This window comes from Artemia sp. Qi Xiang Cuo, unplaced genomic scaffold (genome assembly GCF_049724085.1).
Source record: "Artemia sp. Qi Xiang Cuo unplaced genomic scaffold, ASM4972408v1 HiC_scaffold_3014, whole genome shotgun sequence".
Classification (NCBI taxonomy): domain Eukaryota; kingdom Metazoa; phylum Arthropoda; class Branchiopoda; order Anostraca; family Artemiidae; genus Artemia; species Artemia sp. Qi Xiang Cuo.
Window position 1 is genome coordinate 50515 of NW_028300409.1, and position 20179 is coordinate 70693.

Below are 20179 nucleotides of genomic sequence, written 5' to 3' on the forward strand. Positions count from 1 at the left end.
TGAGATTGTATTTATTTGAAAGAATTTTTAAAGTCCAAGTTGGCAAGGAATCATCTCATATTTTTCCACTAGAAAATATAGAGGTACCTTAGGGGTCTGTATTGGAGCCTATATTTTTTTATTTTATGTAAATGATCTTCCAAATTGTATGCTTTCAAAAGTAAAATTACTGATATTGTTTGCGGAAGACACAGCAATTCATTTGACGTAGCCAAAAAAAAAATTATTGTTTTCGGGAGAAGTTTGAGGTTATTGGGGCATTTCTCATTTTAAACTATTAATATTGGAAATTCTTCCATAAAAAGATTGAATATATTTATAAATTTATATTGATTCGGCTTTGTCGTTTAAAGCACATATTAGTAAACACGTGGCAACAATGTCCAGAAATCTTGGTTGTTTGTATAGATTAAGATTTCTGTTTTCATACCAGATTATAAGGACATTATATTTTTCATTAGTTGAATGCTATTTTCAATATTGCCTGAGCATTTGGATGTTGACTTTCACTCCTTTCATATTTACAAGGAATCCAAATCGTTCAAAATAAATCAATAAGAATTCTGGACCATTTTTAATACAACTTAGGAAGACAGAAAATTTGTTTGAAACTAAAACGTCTTTTGTCTTTCTTTGTTTCTGGATATTCTTGATTTGTAACAATTTTCCCCCTTAATCTGGGCACATAGGTTTTGAAAATCCAACCAGAGATTATTTTTTCCATAGCACAAAACGTGTGGTTGAAAATAAGCGTGAGTATGGTAGGGATAAATGTCTTCAGACTTGATAAAAATGAGAGATCAAAACTAAGTTTAAGATATCATCTTCCTCAGACGGCCCAAAAAATATAAGCTATTTGATGTAGCAAGTGAATCACCATCACTCTATATACATAAAAAGAAATTGAAAGAGTTAGTCCTTTCTTCCAAAAGTAGTGGGGATTGAATATATTACTGATTTATTCATGTTTTGTTTTTATAAATCCCATCCCAATATCTGTGAGTTACTGTTTTTTCTTTTCTTTGTTTTTTTTCTTCTCTTTCTTTCTTTCTTTCTTTCTTTTCCTCTGTGCTCTCTGAGAGCTATTGAAATGTAATTTATTTTTTATTTTTCTTTATTGCTAAAAGAGGCGTAACGAGTTGCCTCTCTGTCTCCTTTGTATAAATAAATATATGTAAAGCCTTTTTGGTGAATAAAGTCAAGTCAAGATGTTGTGACCTTTTTCTCAATCTCAAAATTAAGATATTTTGTATAGAGGGATAAGATATTTATTCCCTATATATAATTTGTTCTAACAATTTTTAGTTCATAATATCTGAAAAATGGTTGAAAACTGATATTCCAAGTGATTCTGATTTTGTTTTCTTTTTATCCACTATTTCAACTTTATTGAAATAAATAGATTAAGTTCCTTAGTTTATGAAATTGTTTTTCTTTAATAATAATAATAATAATAGTTTATTTATTACCCACTATAAAAAAGAAGTGGAGTACATCAAGAACCAAAAAAAAGAAGAAAAAAAAGCAAACTCGCACATTTAAAAAATATTTACATAAAACGACTTAATAGCTGTCTCCCTCTCTATAATCATGTTGTCATGGTAACAAGCTTCGGTCAAACAAAATTATCACTGATTTTTTACAACAGGATGATATAGATGGTGAATTTTATTGCACATATAAAAAATACAAAGGCACGCAATTTAAGAAAAAAAGAAAATTAAAATGGGGTATTTATATTTATTTAACTTTAATTGCCAGCATGGCAATTGTGTTACAGTCTTCTTCTAAAGCTTGGCTATGCCTGTGCGGTATACAAAAGTTTGCTGATCTTTTTATTTGAAATTATTTATTCATTTTTTATTTTATTTATATTCTATATCTTTTTTTCAGCTGTGTTTGTTTGTAAAGTACCAAGGACACTATAAATACATTCTGATTTTTTAAATTGGCGAAGAGGAACCTAACACAGTCATGTACGTCGTATAAAATTAAAAAAGCAGGAAACTCAATTTCTAATGCAAAACATATTTCATGCTTGTTTTTTAAAAAACGAGTGACAACTTTTTTTTTCAAACTGTGTTTGAGAGTTTTTGGATGCAACTGGCTGTGGTTTATCTTTAGTAGATTGCTAAAGAGGCTTAGAGGGGTAATATTAAGAAGGTTGGACCAAAAGTTGCTCTGGTTATTGGTTTTTGACCATGTAAATTTGTATGGTACCGATTTTAGATTTTGTTAAATTTTGTTTCTAATCGACGCCATTTTAAGGCGTTTCAGGCTATTTCCAAATCTGTGCACTCTGTGTTACATGTGTCACTGCAACCATGGTATATAGAAAATCTTTTTCTTTTCTTCTTAAAAGAAAAGACATAACCAAATTTCTAATGCTTTTGACTGCTGAAGGAGCTGAGCCTGTGCTTTCAACTGTATTAAGATAAAATGTGCCTTAAAGTGGTTAAAAGTCATTATTAGTCATCAGTCACTATATCTTTTGTATTTTAGGACTCTCCTGACTAAAATCTGTGTCGAATCCAAGTGTCAATGGTAGTATTATACTTCTCATAATTTTCATTAGCTCTGTTCCAAGATCTCTTATGGACTTCATACCAATTCCGAAAATGGCCAATCTCACCACAGTTTCTGAGGATTCTTTCATTAAAAACGGTAATTCTGTACAGTTATCCTCTTGTCACAGAATAAAAGAAAGACTACTGTGCTCTAGAAAATAATTGTCCCTTTTTTGCTCCTTGCTCATTTATTGGTCCTAAGAATAAAAAGATGTAACTGTATATGCGCTTGGTTCTAAGGATTAAGAGCTGACAGGTGATAAAAATGGGTTCTGTGTTGCAAAACACATTCAAATTCAGAATATTAGCTTTTATTTTTAGTTTGTTGAGACAAGTAACCATCCCATAGAAAATTTTTCAATCAATCTTTTCCGTGTGCATGATGAACCATATTTTACTACCAATGTAGGGGTAGTTCTGTGGCTTCAGATGGGAATATCAAGTTATAAGACATGTAAGAGAAGAATAAAGTTAGTTGAATTCAGCCGTTAAACTTTGGGAGACTACATTTTAAATTTTATTGTTTAGGAACTAATGCATAAAACCCCCAATTGATTGGTATTTTTTTACTTTTAATTGTCACTTTTTTATTGTTAAGCTGTATAATGTATATTTTTAGTTACATTTTTTATTCAATACTATTTTTTTTTAATTCAGTATGTTATCCGAAATTTATAGTTTTCCAGCTATTAGGTCTATGCTATGAATTTTGTTCTATGAATTTCAGGTTTTGTTCGTTCTATGTTAATGAGTTTTGTTGAATGTTTCAGGTTTTCTTTTGCTTTATAAAAAGCAGATTTTAGACACGATTTCTGGAAAAAACTGAATTTGCATCTAATTTTATGTATCCATATAATATCTATATATTTACATTTTTACACATAACTAAAAAGAAAAAGCAGTCAGATTTGTTTAGAAAGCTTTATTGTTGAACTTTCTGTCTGTTTAATATAAAAATTTGTTTTAGAAGCTGAAGACGCTTTACCAGGTGACCTTGAGAAGCCCTTTCTTTTTCCAAACCATCTTTTGTCACCAAAACGTGAAGATGTTCCCTTGCTCAATTTACCTAGCATTTTAGGACCATATAAATTTGAATACGACATCCAGGAACTGCAACCAAAATGTTCTAACAATGAAAGTATATCTGAAACACTGTGTTTTTGTCGATTGAACTGTATTGGATAGTATTTTATTGGACAAAAATCGGACAAAAGAACTAAAACTTAACATAGAACTTATGTTTTATCTTATTCCAATGTACAGGTGTTTGCAAAACCGTTTTTGTATTCTTTCATGAACATTTTTAAGTTTCTCTGGAAAGTAGTTTGGCAGGTTTTATTACTTTTTAAAAGGCTTGATAATAAGCCTTGGTGTATGTTTTACAATCCATATATTTATAGTGTATATTTCTCTATAAATTAAGAGATAAATCTGTCTATTATTTTGACTTCAAGTTGAATTTGAAAGATGCAGAGAACTGGCTTTTATAATCTGAACTGCCTACCAGAAATTTTTAGTTTAGAAAATTAGTTTACTGAAAACGCAAAATTCAAACAAAAATACACAATGCATTTTGTGCAGATGAAGGCAAAAGTTTTTTTGTCTTTTTTTATCAGTTTTTTTTAGAACGACTCATTTATTTTGGTAAATTTAGCTTGAAGAGCTTAGTGAGTCCCATTGGATTAAAAAAAAAAACGATGAAAGTCACGTTTTCCTCAAGTGTTACAAATACAAGTTCACATAGGGATGAATCCTTTTAATAGAAAGCGGAAAACGATGACAAAAATACCGTATATTTACTGATGACGATGTCACTGTATGTGTGACAGAAATATCTGAAATTTTTTGTAATTGTTTTTCACTGTCTATTAAAAAGATTTATCTCTATTCGAACTGTTATTTGTAAGACCTAAGGAAAACGTGACTTTCGTCTTTTTTTTAAAAATCCAAATCTTTGTAGCTACTGAAAAAAATTTAACTTCAACATATGATGTGCACTCTTTTAGTTACAATAATTCCTAATATTTGTTTTAATATTTCCTCTTCTTCACTTATGGTTTGATTTACCCACCGTATACTTTTTGATCGTTTAAGGTTTCATTTTCGCTCTTTGGATACATTAATATGAAAAAAACTTCACTTATTGTTTCATATAGCCCACGGTATACTTTTTGATCGTTTAAGGTTTCATTTTCATTCTTTTGTTACATTAATTTCAAAATAAAACTTCACTAATGGTTTGATTTAGCCCACAGTATACTTGTTGATCATTTAAGGTTTCATTTTCCCTCTTTTGTTAAATTAATTAAAAAAACTTCACTTATCGTTTGATTTAGCCCACGGTATACTTTTTGATCGTTTAAGGTTTTATTTTGGCTCTTTTGTTACTTTAATTGAAAAAAATTCACTTATGGTTTGATTTTGCCCATGGTATACTTTTTGATCGTGTAAAGTTTCATTTTCACTCTTTTGCTACATTAATTTAAAAAACAACAACTTCACTTATGGTTTGATTCAGCCCACGGTATACTTTTTGATTGTTTAAGGTTTCATTTTTGCTCTTTTGTTACATTAATTAAAAAAAAACTTTCCGAAAAAGTAGTTTTTAAAAGAAAAGTAAAGGCCCTACTAAACTTAAGATCAGAAACCATAGAAACCTAAAATAACTCAAACTCAGACTCAAACGAACAGAAATCTATTTTTTTTTTAAAAATTCCAAAAAAGAAGTTTTTAAAGAAAAATGAAGGCCACATCATACTTAAGATCAGAAGAAATAGAAATCTACAATTAGTTGAACTCAAAACAACCCAAAATTACTGTTAAGGAATAAATAAAATCTAAATCGAACAGAAAATAAATGAACAATCATAGCAAAAAAAAAACATATAAGAGGTTGTAATATAAATGAATAAATAAATCTTAAAACAAGTAAAGCTTAAGTTGAATATGCAAATCAAGCTTAAAATTAACAAAAATATTTTGCTTTTGAAGTATAAATGAAACCCAAAACAAACAGAAATTAAATAAACAATCATAGCAAAAAAAACATACAAGAGGTACTAATATAAACGAATAAATAATTAAATCTTAAAACGAGAAAAGCTTAAATTGAATATGCAAATCAAGCTTAAAATTAAGAATAATTTATTTTGCTTTTGAATTATAAATGAAACCCAAAATGAACAGAAATTAAATAAATAATCATAGGAAAAAACATACAATAGGCACTAATATATATGAATACTGCGTATCTTGCGCCTTACGAGAACGAATTATATTATAAATACTTATGTTGCACTTATTACAACATTAAACATAAAATGAAAATTGCAGTGAAATCAGGCCGATATTTACCAATAGGACCGGCAGTTTTCACTAACTCGGAAGTTTTGGGGATTTCCCCGACAATCCTGCAAAAACGGAGCGGCAAAAACGCTTGAGCCAAGAAACGTCAAAGCTTTAAATCCTGCCCTGAGTGAAACAAAGTCTTGAGCTGGTGTGTTGTCAGCAATTAATATAATTTTATGTCGAATATTCAGTTTAATTTTATTAGTTCTTGCCAAAGCTGTTAATTTGTTTTTCAGTAAAAAATTATTTTCAAATAGGGAATTTTGAAAAACCTTAAACTTTGACAACCAAAAACGAACAGAAATTTATTTAAAAAAACTTACCAAAAAAGAAGTTTTTAAAGAAAAACAAAAGCCATATTAAACTTAAGATCAGAAAAAATAGAAATCTACAATAACTCAAACTCAAAACGACCAAAAATTACTATTAAAGAATAAATGAAACCCAAAACAAACAGAAATTAAATAAACAATCATATCAAAAAAATATACAAAAGGTTCTAATATAAACGAATAAATAAATTTTAAAACGAGGAAAGCTTAAATTGAATATGTAAATCAAGCTTAAAATTAAAAAAAATATTATGCTTTTGAAGTATAAATGAAACCCAAAATGAACAGAAATTAAATTAACAATCATAGCAATAAAGCATACAAAAGGCACGAATAAAAATGAATAAATAAATCTTAAAACGAGCAAAATTAAATTGAATTTACTTGATACCACTGTATATATAATAGGCAGTATGATCTTTCCCTATCTTACCCATTATAAAAACCCGGGCCGAGGTGCGAGTGCTCCAGAGAACGTAGAAACAAAAGCGACATTAGATCTTTTCACGGGTAGACAAGTCAGATTTTTATTGAATGCGAAACTTGGTTTCAACGTTGGAACACTAAATTATGAAGAAACTAATTTTAAATTAATGTATTCCAATGCATATAAGTAAATCGAAAATTAGTAGTGCAATGTTATTATTAGTAGTGCAATGTTATATAGTAGTGCAATATATATATACATACTACTACTATCATCATCATCATCATCATCATCATCATCATCATCATCATCATCATCATCATCATCATCATCATCACTCACTCACTCACTACTCACTCACTACTACTACTATATATATATATATATATATATATATATATATATATATATATATATATATATATATATATATATATATATATATATATATATATATATATATATATATATATATATATATATAAAAATCCTTATTTTCACAAATTTCATCAACCCCTGCCCTCTTTTTTAGAAATCCTACATAGGCCAATCAGTTAAGTCCACTGTATATAAATAATAGATTAAGTCATAATTTGTATATAAATTAAGTCATACCTGTGAGATGGGACAGTTGCAAACCACTTGGCCGGCTCACCAAGTTTTTTTCTGCTTTCGCAATTACGAATAATATAATTTCGAACCATTTCTCATTGATTGACGCATACGCACTAAACCGCTAATCAGTGATGCCAAATGTGGTACAATTGTACCATTTTGGTACATTTCATCTCTACTGGTACAGTTTAGTATAATCCTACAACATATGGTACATTTTGCAAAATTATGGTACGATGTGGTACAATTCAGTATTTTTGTACAAATGTTTGTTTTCTTTCATTTATAAATAATTTTATTTCAACCTGATCTTGTTTGCCATAGTCAAGATAAGAGACAAACAAGTAGTCACCGGTCACCTCTTTTTCTTTTTTCGTAAACAGACACTTCAGGCTTCTAAAAGTCAGACAAAAACATCTCTGTCTATCAAGTCTTACCGAGTGAAAATGAAAAGTTAACAATGAAGCTATAATGACAGGTTAGGTTCGTGATGGTCAGGAATCTTTCAACATTGCCAAGAAAAGACAGTTTATTCAAGCCTATTAGAAGACAGACACCTCAGAATAAAATTTTACGCATCGACAAGAATCAGTCTCCCAGTCCTACAGGCCCTATAATGGAGGTCTCTTGTAGCCAATGACCAAGGACGATCTCTCGGAATGTTAATGGTTATCTAGTTAGAAGAACTCCAGAAACAGTGAGAAAAAAAAGCATGGCCATAAGCAGTACTAAAAACAGTAAAGAAGAATGTCAAATATGTTCACCTATTTTGACCAATATTAGAGAACAGTATTCTGAGGTGGAAGTTTTAGCTCGAGACAAAAATATATGAAACAATCTGTTTGTTGGGAGTATTATTGCAGATTCAGAGTTGAGCCGATCTGTAAGCAGGGCTGTAGCAAGGGAAGAAGAAATTCAGTTAGATAGCTCAACTGTTGTTGATAGCTGTAGCAACTCTCAAGAAGATGACGGAACACCTTTAGTTACTGATGAAGCGGAATCACACGTTGGAACAGCTGCTGGAGCTAAATAAGCTACCACAAGGAAGAAGAATGACAAAAAAAACTTACACCAAATTAAAATATTGACCTTGAGGGTAAACATTACATCGGCAAAGAGCACACAGGGCAGCCTCGCTGTATTCTGCGTAATACTGGCTTTTCGGGTAGCAGTTTTCATATTAGGCGCCACCTGAGCAATCCTACTCATTTAAAAAAGGTGTCTGCAACGCTTAGTTTTGCTCCCATGTTACAGTTCTCAATAGATAGTATAAAAAAGAATGAAAGGCTTCTAAAAAGTCAGAAAATCAGGCAGGCTCAACAGATTTTAAGTGGATTTCTGGCGAGGCATAACTTGGCAATCAATGTTATGAAAGAGGTTCCAGATACCTTAAAGAGAGCATTTCCTGACTTGGAAATAGTAAAAAGTGTTCAGTGTGGTCGTACAAAACTCCACATGTGATCAATAAAATATTTGGAGAAGTAGCAAACTGATGACCTGTGCAACCTGATGAGAAAAAACTGTTTTTCGGTAATCATTGACGAAAGTACTGACGCGAGTAATTCGAAAAGCCTAGTTGCTGTTATTCGTCATGTCGATGAAGTGAAGGAAGCTAAGAATGATGGATGGAAGAAAGTTGTGAAGGATCATTCTTGAAATTGGTTGAAGTACAGCAGTGCACAGCTAAAGATCTATATACCGTGTTGATAAAAATTCTGTTTGAAGAGATTGGAGTGCCAAAGCTTAATCTGTTTGGTTTTGCATCAGATAATGCATCTGTGATGATGGGGGGAAAAGGGAGTATGCAAGCAAAGCTTTCGCTGGATCTACCAAACCTATTTGTTCTTGGGTGTACATGCCACTCCATCCATTTGTGTGCCAGTGCAGCAAGTCATAAGATACTTACAGACATCGAAGAATTCTGTCAAGATCTCTAAAATTACATTGATTGAAACCCTAAAATGGCTGATGAGTTTGTCAAAATGCAGAAAATCATTGAGCTTGACAAGTACAGGATCCTGTGCCATGTCACAACTAGGTGGCTTTCCTGACTTCCAGTTATTATGTGTTACCTCGAACAATGGGATTGTTTGATACTTTTCTTTCGGAGTGAAAGTTTTAAAGAAGGAAACAAGCCACAGCTATTCTCTAAAAATTGCTGTTCTCTACATTCAAAGATTATTTTTCTTGTCTCACATATATCCTACTATTTATTAGTGACCTTAATCGGTTGTTTCAGTTGGAGAATACCCAAATTCACATATTGTACAGTGGACTTGGTGAGCTGTATAAAGTGATTATCAACCATACTATGAAGCCAAGCTACGCGGAGACGACATAAGCACCTTTGATACAGTTCAGGAACCCACAGCACTTTCGAGACATGAAAGAAGTAGACTTTGGCAGTCGTGTAGAGTTTATATTTATCAACAACAACAAAAGCTGCAACTGCCTTCAAAACAGTGTGTACGGAAAATACGGAAAAGACAATCTATCAATACATGATAGAACTGAGCGACGAAATAAGGAAAAGTTTTTCAGTTCAAAATAATCGTCTTTTAGCTTAGACCGACAGGACCCAAAGATAGCCATGTCTCCTGACCACTCGAACTTAAGTATTGTCCCACAACTTGTCCAGTTTCTAAGTTTGGCAAAAGAGACTGATGTGGAAAACATTGTCAAAGATTAGGAAAGGCTACCATTTTGCGCTGATCTCGAGAAATGTGTAGATTCTGACACAGTTTATTTCTGTTTTAAAGTACTAGAACGATGTGATGGTCCTTAAGTCAAAAGTTTCCCATTCTTGGGTGAGTTCATGATGAAAATGCTTATCCTACCATATTCTTCTGCTTGTGCCGAGAGGGCCTTTTCAACTACTAATTTAAACAAAACAAAATTTTGAAATGAACTAGGCTTTACTACTCTTTCTTAATGCTGTCCTGGGTGCTAAACGATTTGTTAGCAAAGACTGGAAACCCCCCATGAGCATGGTGTCACACCCTAACTGGCGAAATACTGGAAAAAGGTACATAATATCTGCAATTGTGAGTGCTGCCATGGCTTCTGGTTTAGATAATGATGTTTAATGTCATATTTTTGGTCGTTTTTTTTTATGTATAATTTTTGTAGCATAGAGTAGATGAAACCTCAGAAAACTCAAAGTTATAAACCAAGCTCCAGTTTTAAAAATAAAAGATGCCATTATCTATATTTTTAAGCTGATTTAAGAAATAGTGAAAGATATGTTCTCTATTGTACAATTTGTGGGGATATATCCGAATCGACCATATAAGGTGAGTGAAGGATTTTATAAAAGTATTTTGGAGAAAAATATTATTTCAAAATAAAAATGTCCAGTACGTGTTAGACCAGATCATAACCCCCAAAGTCACTTCTTTAATCAGTCCCAATTTAAAAAGAAATTTTTTTCTGTTTTGTTTGTAGGCGGTAGCGCATATTAGGGGAGGGCTACAAGAGCGATCCTCCCCTCAATCGAGATCTTTATGTGAGGTAAAAGGGGCATTTGTATGCAAACTATTAAACAGAAAAACAGGTCCCAGCAACTGGTTTTGGGCAATATTCTGTAAGAATACAAAGTTAAAATTTTGATTTTACCCCCTGATTTGTAATAAAATCCTCATTTGGGACCGATTTCAGCGCGGTGCTGTAAACGGTCGTAAATGGCCGAAAAACACCGACTTTTTGGCCTGTAGTAAAATGCTATTGTAGTAATATATGTTACCCCGAACAATTTCTTCAATTATTGTCAGGAGTAATGAACTGTATTAGAAGAGAGAAAAAAACGAAGGAATGGAGAAAGAAAGTGAATGAAAATTTTGTATACAAAATGGTCATAGATAGTACTGTATGTCCTTGACGGTTCACGTGTTACGCGAAGCGTAACATGTGAAAAAAATTGGAATATAGTACATTTTTTTTTGTCTTTGGTACATTTTTCTTGCGATTTGTGGTACATTTTCTTTTGAAGTGTTGGAAACACTGCCGCTAATGCATGAAGAAGTGGGAGGAGCTTTTTGTTCGCACCGAGAATGAAGAGCCAGAAATCATCTGTCGTAAACTTACTGCTAATTATATATACAGTGCCGTAAAGCGGCGTTCACAAGCGTGTCTTGCTAGAATCCCATGTCTAGACACGTGTCTAGCCAGAATCCAATGTCTAGGCAACGATCGTTCACATGTAAAATTCGGTGCTTAGCTAAAACTACAAATTTAGTTTCAATTGTCATTTCTAGCCAATCAACAGAGCTTATGCTGGCAAAACTTTCAAATATTATAATCCTTATTTTTACTGTCACAAGCTAATGGACGAGATAAGCAACACAATTGCCTTAATGTGCTTCTTTTTTATGTCTGGTGTTGCATATTTGCCTAAAATGAAAAAAGAACAATTAATGAAAAAACAAAAATTAAATTTCAGTTTACAAATGTAAACAAAAATTATGAAAATAGTGGATCTTGACACATTCTGATTGGCTATAATCGAAAATTCTAGACATTGAGTTCTAGAGGCTAGAACTCAATGTCTAGCCAAGTACCTTGTCTAGCGTGTCAAGCTAAGCGCCGAATTGTACTTGTGAACGGTCGTTGCCTAGACAGTGGATTCTTGCTAGACACGTGTCTAGACATGGGATTCTAGCTAGACTAGCTTGTGAACGCCGCTTAAAAGAATACGTCTGTCAAGTCATGCGTCACTACAACATCACTATCATCATGTGGAGACAAACAAGCCATTTTGATAATCGCAACTAAATGGAAATTACAAGCTTTAAAATTTCGAAGTTTTTCGAGGGAGAGCTCAAGCTGCTTGAAAGAGGAGAGATAGCCCTCAAATCTAGCCATCTCCAATCATTCTTTTATGAGCCCAGCTCAGCCACTATCAGTAGCCAGGTTCATGCTTCCATGAAAGAGAAGCTGTACAATGTACAGGTTAGTTCTGTTAGTATGTGTGCCTGTTTTGTATAAGAATTTGGGTGAAGGTGCATCCTAGTTTCCCCTGATAAAAAAAGCTTATTTCTAACTGTTTATTATTCAGTCAATTGGGCTGTCACATTGCAGAGATACTGTCCAGTAGATGCAGATTATAAACAACTGACTTCTTACTGCATACCCCAGTCGTATGTGCAGGGGCTCTACACCCTACACTGCAGGGGGAACTAAACTGCACCTTTACCAGGATTTGCCTTATTTTATCAAGTTCTAAATCTGAAATTGCTAAAATGTGTGTTGTTGAAGGTTTTTTTTTGTTTTTTTATTTCAAGAAAACTAAGTCAATCAAAATGTGATCAACAACCAATTGCCATGATTTTGGGATAAATTTGGAATTAAGGATCATAATTAGATAGCTAACAAATAAACACCATTCCATTCATAGGGCCTAATATAGATAGGGCCTAATTATGGTCCTATATTCCAAATTCACTGAGTTTTGTTGGTGAAACTCTTGATCATCAGTGTAATCTAGAGAGGTTTATACTCAAGATGACGAAAAATAAAAGATAAAATATTATTCAGTTTTCAATACTTATTCTAAAAACAATCATTCCCACTGCAAATTCTTTTTCAGAAATTTGAAAATAGAGGACATACCCTTTAGCTTGGCCCCCAGGCATCAGTACTCTGTTTGTTCAATTGGCCTTGTTCACACCCCATTAAGAGTCCAAGATCCTTAATTCAAATTCAAAGCCTACACAAACGATATTCAAATAGGCTATGCAGGATTGTCCATGAAAATAGTACTTAGAATTTGCGACAGGAATGATTCTTATATTCAGATAGAACATCAAACAGTAAAGGACAGTTGAGCCAAGAGCAAACACTATGCTGCCGTAATGAGTACTTTGAAAGACAGACACTAAAAACACCCAACTTTCTTCAATTTATAGTATCAGTTTAAAAGTTGAAAGTAGTGTAATAATGGGACCACTTTCTATTTGAGTGCTTCTAGAAGCTTCCCTTACCTTTCTTTGCTTAACAAATTTTTAGCTTTCTAGAATTTGGCTATTGACCAAAGTTCTCTCTACATAAATTAGTGTCTGGAACCATGACTGACACTCTTGGGAGTGCATTGGATCATTGGATTTTCTGCACCCTCAAACTCTTGTGCTGCTAGAGCTGAGTTTTTCGGAACCCCTGTTGCAGGATTGGGTTAGAGCACAATTAGCTTCAAAGAATGTTGGGCACTTTATGAAAATTAATATACCATGGCCAATAATGAGGGGAAGTCTCTAAAAGCAATATTTGTGGTCTTTTCAGCATGAAAAACTACTGTAAATTATCCCTATGGTCATTTAGTGTATTGACCTTCAATTTTTAAATACAGTCAAAATAAAAGCTAGTATGGCTCATACTCAATAACAACTACTGAGTCAGTGAATTTTTAGGCTCAGCTATTGGAAGAATATTCTGGAAAATGTGACTGCCTAAGAGGACAATACCGGTGTCACCATATGGCTGCACTTCTGTTACATGCCCAGAACAGCATTTTGAGTACAGACCTACCTTGCTCCTGGAGGAAGAAAAACAATGAAGACAAACTGAAGTCCAAACCAACAGAAGTGTTGTTCCTTCCAAAGCCTGTTTTAAATGATTCACTCCTGGAAGTACTCCTGAAAGGCAGCTATGTTGACAAAGTGAAATCCTTGCTGAGCAAGCATTGCTCAAGTTCCCCCCTTAATTGGGTAGTCAATGTACCAAACCCAGATATAGGTGAGATTAATAACCTAGCAGTAGAAAACATTACAGGCAGGGCTGTGCTAAGTGGCGGTTCTGACATTCCTAGTTTGGTTTCCACCCTAAAGCTAAGTTCCAGCCAACTTGCAATAGTTAGCTTGGAGACTGTTGGCCAGACATCAAACCATAATTGGTTAAGGTTAAGGAAGGCCAGAATTACTGTCAGTAACTTTTCAGATGTCTTGGCTTGTATTGCCCGAAGACTTCCACCCTCTAACACCCTCATGAAAGCCTTGATTGGAGGAGATCTTGGAGAGGATTTTAAGCAAAGTAGGTCTCTTTTGTGGGGAAAGATACACGAAGCTGATGCAATCAAGGTAAGAAGAGACACAGTTTTCATTTTTGTTCCCCTTTTATTACAGCTTTCATGCCCTTACTTTCAAAGAGGCTTGTACTTAAATAATAGCTGCCACTAGTCATGGCAACTATTTATTGAATCTGTCTGACTAATTCAAAGTCTAAGGTTTTTCATTGAACCCCCCATCCTGATCTTTTGACTTCCACCTTTGAAGCAGTACTGTCCAACACAAGAGGTGGATCTAGAAAGCAAATTTTTTTGTTTTGGTAGCACCTGGCAAAACGAGCCGAAAATAACCATATTGGCGCTGGTTTTTTAACTGCTGTTTAATAAAAAAAAAATATTAAGAAAATCTTGCTAGTAGCCTATCTTTTAGCCTAGAGAAGAAAATATGTTAAAAAAGTGACCCTTCATGATTTGCATAATAATTATACCTTAAACATTTTACATACAGCTCTGTTGTCTTCCAACCCTCCTAATATAGAAATCTATAGCTCAAACTACATATTTTCTATTTATTCTGTCAATCTGTTCCTCAACCCTAGTACCCATTATTTTAATCAACTGTGACAAAGTACAAACAGGAAAACAAGTGACAGGTGGCAGAATACATTGGAAATATATAATTTTGGCTATATATTTGCACATTAGGCAAGTTTTTACCAAATCAAATTATTGACTTACAAATAAAGTGAATATACCATTTGATGCCTTTTTTTATGCTGATTACAGATATAATAATCATTTCTGTCGGAAATGAATTTTAGCCCCCCCCCTATATATGTCAATTCAGGATATATATTTGCACATTTAAGGGTAATGTAAAGGCTAGTATAGAGCTGCATGATTTCCCCCTGTGTATGTAGACTAAGAGGAAGGTCATTTGTACCTGATGCTGCCCCTACTGCTTTTAGTTGGATGGAAAAGAATCCAAAGAAAGTCCCCTTTTATTGAAGCTAGGAAACATACATCCATTATTCAGGCAAAAGGAAGGACCATCTTACTTGCATTTCTTCATCTCTCTTACATTTAATGGGTTTAAAAGAAAGTTTTTGTGGATAAGTCATTGGGCCAAATTAAATATTCTCTTACACCTTTTTGAACAGTTGGTAAATCTCAGTTGGTAAAATAGGTTAGATTTTCATAATTTTAGTGACCACAGTCATGGGCGATGGCAGCATATTGTCTAAGGGGGGGGGTAACTTCTGTTCCAACCATATGCTTTTTCAGCCATATCTAATGTAAATTTGAAGGTATAGGGGAAGGGGCAGCTGTCCCCCTGCCTCCGTCCCTACACTCATGACCATAGTATATATCAATCATTGTTTAGTGCATTATAATTGATAACCACTGGTAAAGGACCAGAAGAAATATTTTACAGTTATTAAAAATTACTTACTGCCTGAAAAGTTGGCAAAATCAGAGAAAGGGCTTCTAATTATTAATAATTTTAAAATCTCTACTTTAAACACAACAAAACATGTTTGTTTCAAATCAAAAGGCAGCATGGCTTTAAAAATTAATTAATACTAATCATACTTAGAAAGCTGATTGTCTAAATTCTTTTAAAAATAACTGCAGATAAAATATTGTTTGCTAACTGAACACCAATATGTAAGTATGTATGGTGGCTGTAGACTTTCCAGGTCCAAACTGGAAGTGCTGATCTCCATTTTGTGGTCTTTTAGCCAGAAAGAGCAATATCAAGCTAGGGACCAGCTATCCTTTATTTTTGCATGCTCTTTTTGCTTATCTTCCCTAGATTTCTCTAGGTCCTCATTTAAAACTGGACTAACTCTTGCTAAGCTAAGTCACTTCAATGACCCCCTATCCCAATCCAAATAAACTGGCAATGCCAGGAATTAAACTTGTGCTCCTTGGACAAAGGATTCCCAACCCAGAGTATCAACCATTTAGCCAGGAACACCAATGTGACCAGAGAATAAAAATTATTTGCAAAAAGTAAATATTGAAAATACAACTCAAGTCATAGTTGCTGCCAATTTCACAGTAAAATTCTGCTTAAGCTACTTTTGGTTATCTTGGAAGATAACCAGAAAACATCAACAACAATATTAAATGTTAGAAAATATTTTGTTTTTCATCTTGCTTTTTCGTTCCAGGAATATGAGCAGATTTCCGGCGTGACTGTTGCCCCTGCAGGCCTATCTCTAACCCCAAGTAGAATGTTTGATGCATTTCCTGATGGCATTGTATCAGCAGAAAAGCTGGTGGAAGTCAAGTCCCCGTATACTCAAAGACTGGATGGTGTTGTTGCCAGTGCGAATACACATATATCAAACAGTTACCTGAAGAAAGACAGTGCCAACTACTATTACCTTGACCGTTCTCACCCTCTTGGTAATAAATATTACAACCAAATCCAAGGGCAGCTATTTATAACTGGTTGGCGGTCTTGTGATCTTTGTGTCTGGTCGGAAAAGAGCACAATAATATTGGAGATAGTGAGAGACGAATCATGGATTGAAAATATTCGACCAGCTATCCTTTATTTTTGCATGCTCTTCTTGCTTATCTTCCCCAGATTTCTCTAGGTGCTCATTTAAAGCTGGACCAACTCTTGCTAAGCTAAGTCACTTCACTGACCCCCTATCCCAATCCAAATAAACTGGCAATGCCAGGAATTAAACTTGTGCTCATTGGACAAAGGATTCCCGACCAAGAGTGTCAACCATTTAGCCAGGAACACCAATGTGACCAGAGAATAAAAATTATTTGAAAAAAGGAAATATTGAAAATACAACTCAAGTCATAGTTGCTGCCAATTTCACAGTAAAATTCTGCTTTAGCTACTTTTGGTTATCTTGGAAGATAACCAGAAAACATCACCAACAATATTAAATGTTAGAAAATATTTTGTTTTTCATCTTGCTTTTTCGTTCTAGGAATATGAGCAGATTTCCGGCGTGACTGTTGCCCCTGCAGGCCTATTTCTAACCCCAAGTGGAATGCTTGGTGCATCTCCTGATGGCACTGTATCAGCAAAAAAGCTGGTGGAAGTCAAGTCCCCGTATACTCAAAGACTGGATGGTGTTGTTGCCAGTGCGAATACACATATATCAAACAGTTACCTGAAGAAAGACAGTGCCAACTACTATTACCTTGACCGTTCTCACCCTCTTGGTAATAAATATTACAACCAAATCCAAGGGCAGCTGTTTATAACTGGTTGGCGGTCTTGTGATGTTTGTGTCTGGTCAGAAAAGAGCACAATAATATTGGAGATAGTGAGAGACGAATCATGGATTGAGAATATTCGTGCTCTCGAAAACTTCTATGTTAACGTCTTTCTTCCAGAATATTTGAAGAGAATGTCTGCTCAGTGCTAGTGAAAATGTTTCTGGCGTTCCCCTATCCTTTAAGTTTCATAAGATCTGAGCTTCACACGTTGGTCTTAATTTTTATCTACAATTATTCGTGGCTAATTTAAGTCCTTTAATATGAGCTGAAAATAAACTTAAGAAATCTTGCTCATAACTGTCTTCTAATTGGTTCTTTCGGTTGGTTTTAGTGGCGTAGCCAGGATTTCGTTTTGGAGGGGGTATGTCAGTCTACCTAACATGGTAGTCATGGAAAAAAAAAAACAGTATCGATTGTAGTGGCGGATCCAGGATTTACGGTGAAGGCAGAGGGACAGGCAAGAAACCACTCTAAAAAAAACATCACACTGCTATACTTTGCAGTCTGCAATAAGAGACTCCAAATAAGGTTTCAGGCCATTGGAATGAATGAGAGTGTGGTTAGGAGGGTGATGCCATTTTTAAGTAGTAAAAAACAGAGTGTTGAGACATCTGGTGAGGTTGAGAGGTCATTCAACTGTGAGGATGGCACAATTAGAATTTTAGAAGTGATACTCCCCAGGGCACAGTCTTGGGTCCCATCCTACTCAGTATTAACATTAATGATTTGTCAAATATCATGAAAACCAAGTAAGTCTATATACTGATGATTGAAAAAATATAGACTAGGGTGGGGAGTTTGAGGAATACAAGGTGTTCCTCATACATCTTGTCTTGCAAAGCTGGTATGAGCTTTGTTGCTTGCCTTTGGACACTCTTGAGTGCTTTAACATCCATTTTATAATGAGGAGACGCTAGGATCATTCCAAATTCCAGGTGTGGATGTACAATAGCTTTGTACAGCTTCTTGACCACATATGGCTTCCTGGTGGTAAATGTTTGTTTTATGAGCCCTTGGGCTTGGTTCACACCTATTTTTCATCAAAAGCTGGTAGTAATCCCAAAATAAAAGAAACAACAAAATGAGCAAACTACAATGTTTAAGTTAGGTTCATACCCAGGCATCTGGGGTAGGGGATTCAAACATAACTGTAGGAATTATTATATTTGAAAGAATATTTAATGGATTTATCTTTTAGAAACCACATTAATTAATCCTCCACAAGATCTGCATACAAATATTTGATGCCATTTTTTAACAAAATGACAGACCAACTGTGGAAAATACATTGAAAACAGTCAAAATTTCAAATAATTTAATAGTATTGTGGATTTAGACTGGATTCAGTTGGTCCCTTTTAAAGGATGTTTAATAAAGTTTTGCAGATAATAAGACGGTAAAATTTAAAGTTTGCTTTATAAATCTTGTTGACAAAGTAGTTAAACTTTTCAATCACCAAATTGTACTAGGTGGATAAAACTTCAAAAATACATACCCAGCCTAGATTTGGCCCTGGAGGAATGTTTTTAGCTGTCTATCTTCATTTTGCCACTGATTGTAAAATTAGAAAGACTACCCAAATAGATTTAAACAGATAAAAAAAATACAACTAAGAGTGAGACTATAATGTATCTCTTTATCTTAACTAAATACCATAATAACAAAATTCTTAGTTCATTATATTTAGAAGTTCTCTATTTTTTTGGCTGTTAGAGTTATTTCTAGTTTAATTACCCGTACCCCCTATGTATGGGTATAACCCTAGACTAGATGCAAAATTAAGTTTTTTTTTACTTAATTCTCATCAACAGTAAGTCCATGTTTTTGTTTGTATCCCAGGGCAAGATCCATATTTCAGAGGGGGATGGCTGCAAAATGTATGGAAAAAATAATTGTTTTTAAATAAATTTTTAAGCAATATTCTGAAATATAGGTATAATATGTGGTCTTTTTCTTTATCTTAATTTCCCAAATATTTCCCAACCAGAGCTTGTTTTTTTTAAAGCATGAAACTTTTGGTTGAAAATAAGCATGGCCATGGTTGGAATATATTTCTTTTCCTGTTTGTTATAAATGAGCGATGAAAACTCAGTTTTAGATATCACCTTCCCAAGATTGCCAAAAAAGTATAATTGAATATATTCAAATGCCAAAGATTGCCAAATGATTGAATGTATTGTTGATTTATTTATATTTTGTTTTGTAAATCCCATCCCTTTCTCCGCGAGTTAATGTTTTTTTCTTTGTTTTTTTCTTCTCTTTCTTTCTTCTTTCTTTCTTGCTTTTTTTCCTGTGTGCTCCCTGAGAGCTATTGAAGTGTAATTTCTTTTTATTTTCCTTTGTTGCTAAGGGAGGCGTAACGAGTTGCCTCTCTTTCTCCTTTATATAAATATATGTTCAGTGTTTTTTGGTATATTGTTTTGCTTGTTTTCCTTTTTTGAGATATTTCTTGCTTGCTTTTTATCCATTATGTCCTTTTTTAATAAATAGTTTAAGTTCATTAGTGTCTGAAATTGCATATCTTTACATAAAAATACAAATGTCCGCAATTTAAGGAAAAAAGAATTAAAGTGGGGTATTAATGTTTATTTAAATATAAATACCCTGTGACAATGTGACAAAGCGCCAATAATTTACCGAA

The 20179-nt window shown here is 33.6% G+C and overlaps 1 protein-coding gene across 1 annotated transcript; it reads left to right on the plus strand.

Annotated features, from left to right (window-relative positions):
* The first annotated feature begins 2627 nt into the window (after nt 1–2627).
* LOC148938717 (uncharacterized) lies at nt 2628–16892 on the plus strand. Its single transcript, XM_089107593.1, has 2 exons — nt 2628–2664; nt 16461–16892. The coding sequence occupies exon 2, from the start codon at nt 16524–16526 to the stop codon at nt 16890–16892; it is 369 nt and encodes a 122-aa protein (XP_088963719.1). The 5' UTR covers nt 2628–2664; nt 16461–16523.
* The last annotated feature ends 3287 nt before the right edge of the window (nt 16893–20179 follow it).

Bases quoted from the DNA above. Each gene is read 5' to 3' on its own strand.
- LOC148938717 (XM_089107593.1), top strand. From the start codon at position 16,524: ATGTTTGATGCATTTCCTGATGGCATTGTATCAGCAGAAAAGCTGGTG.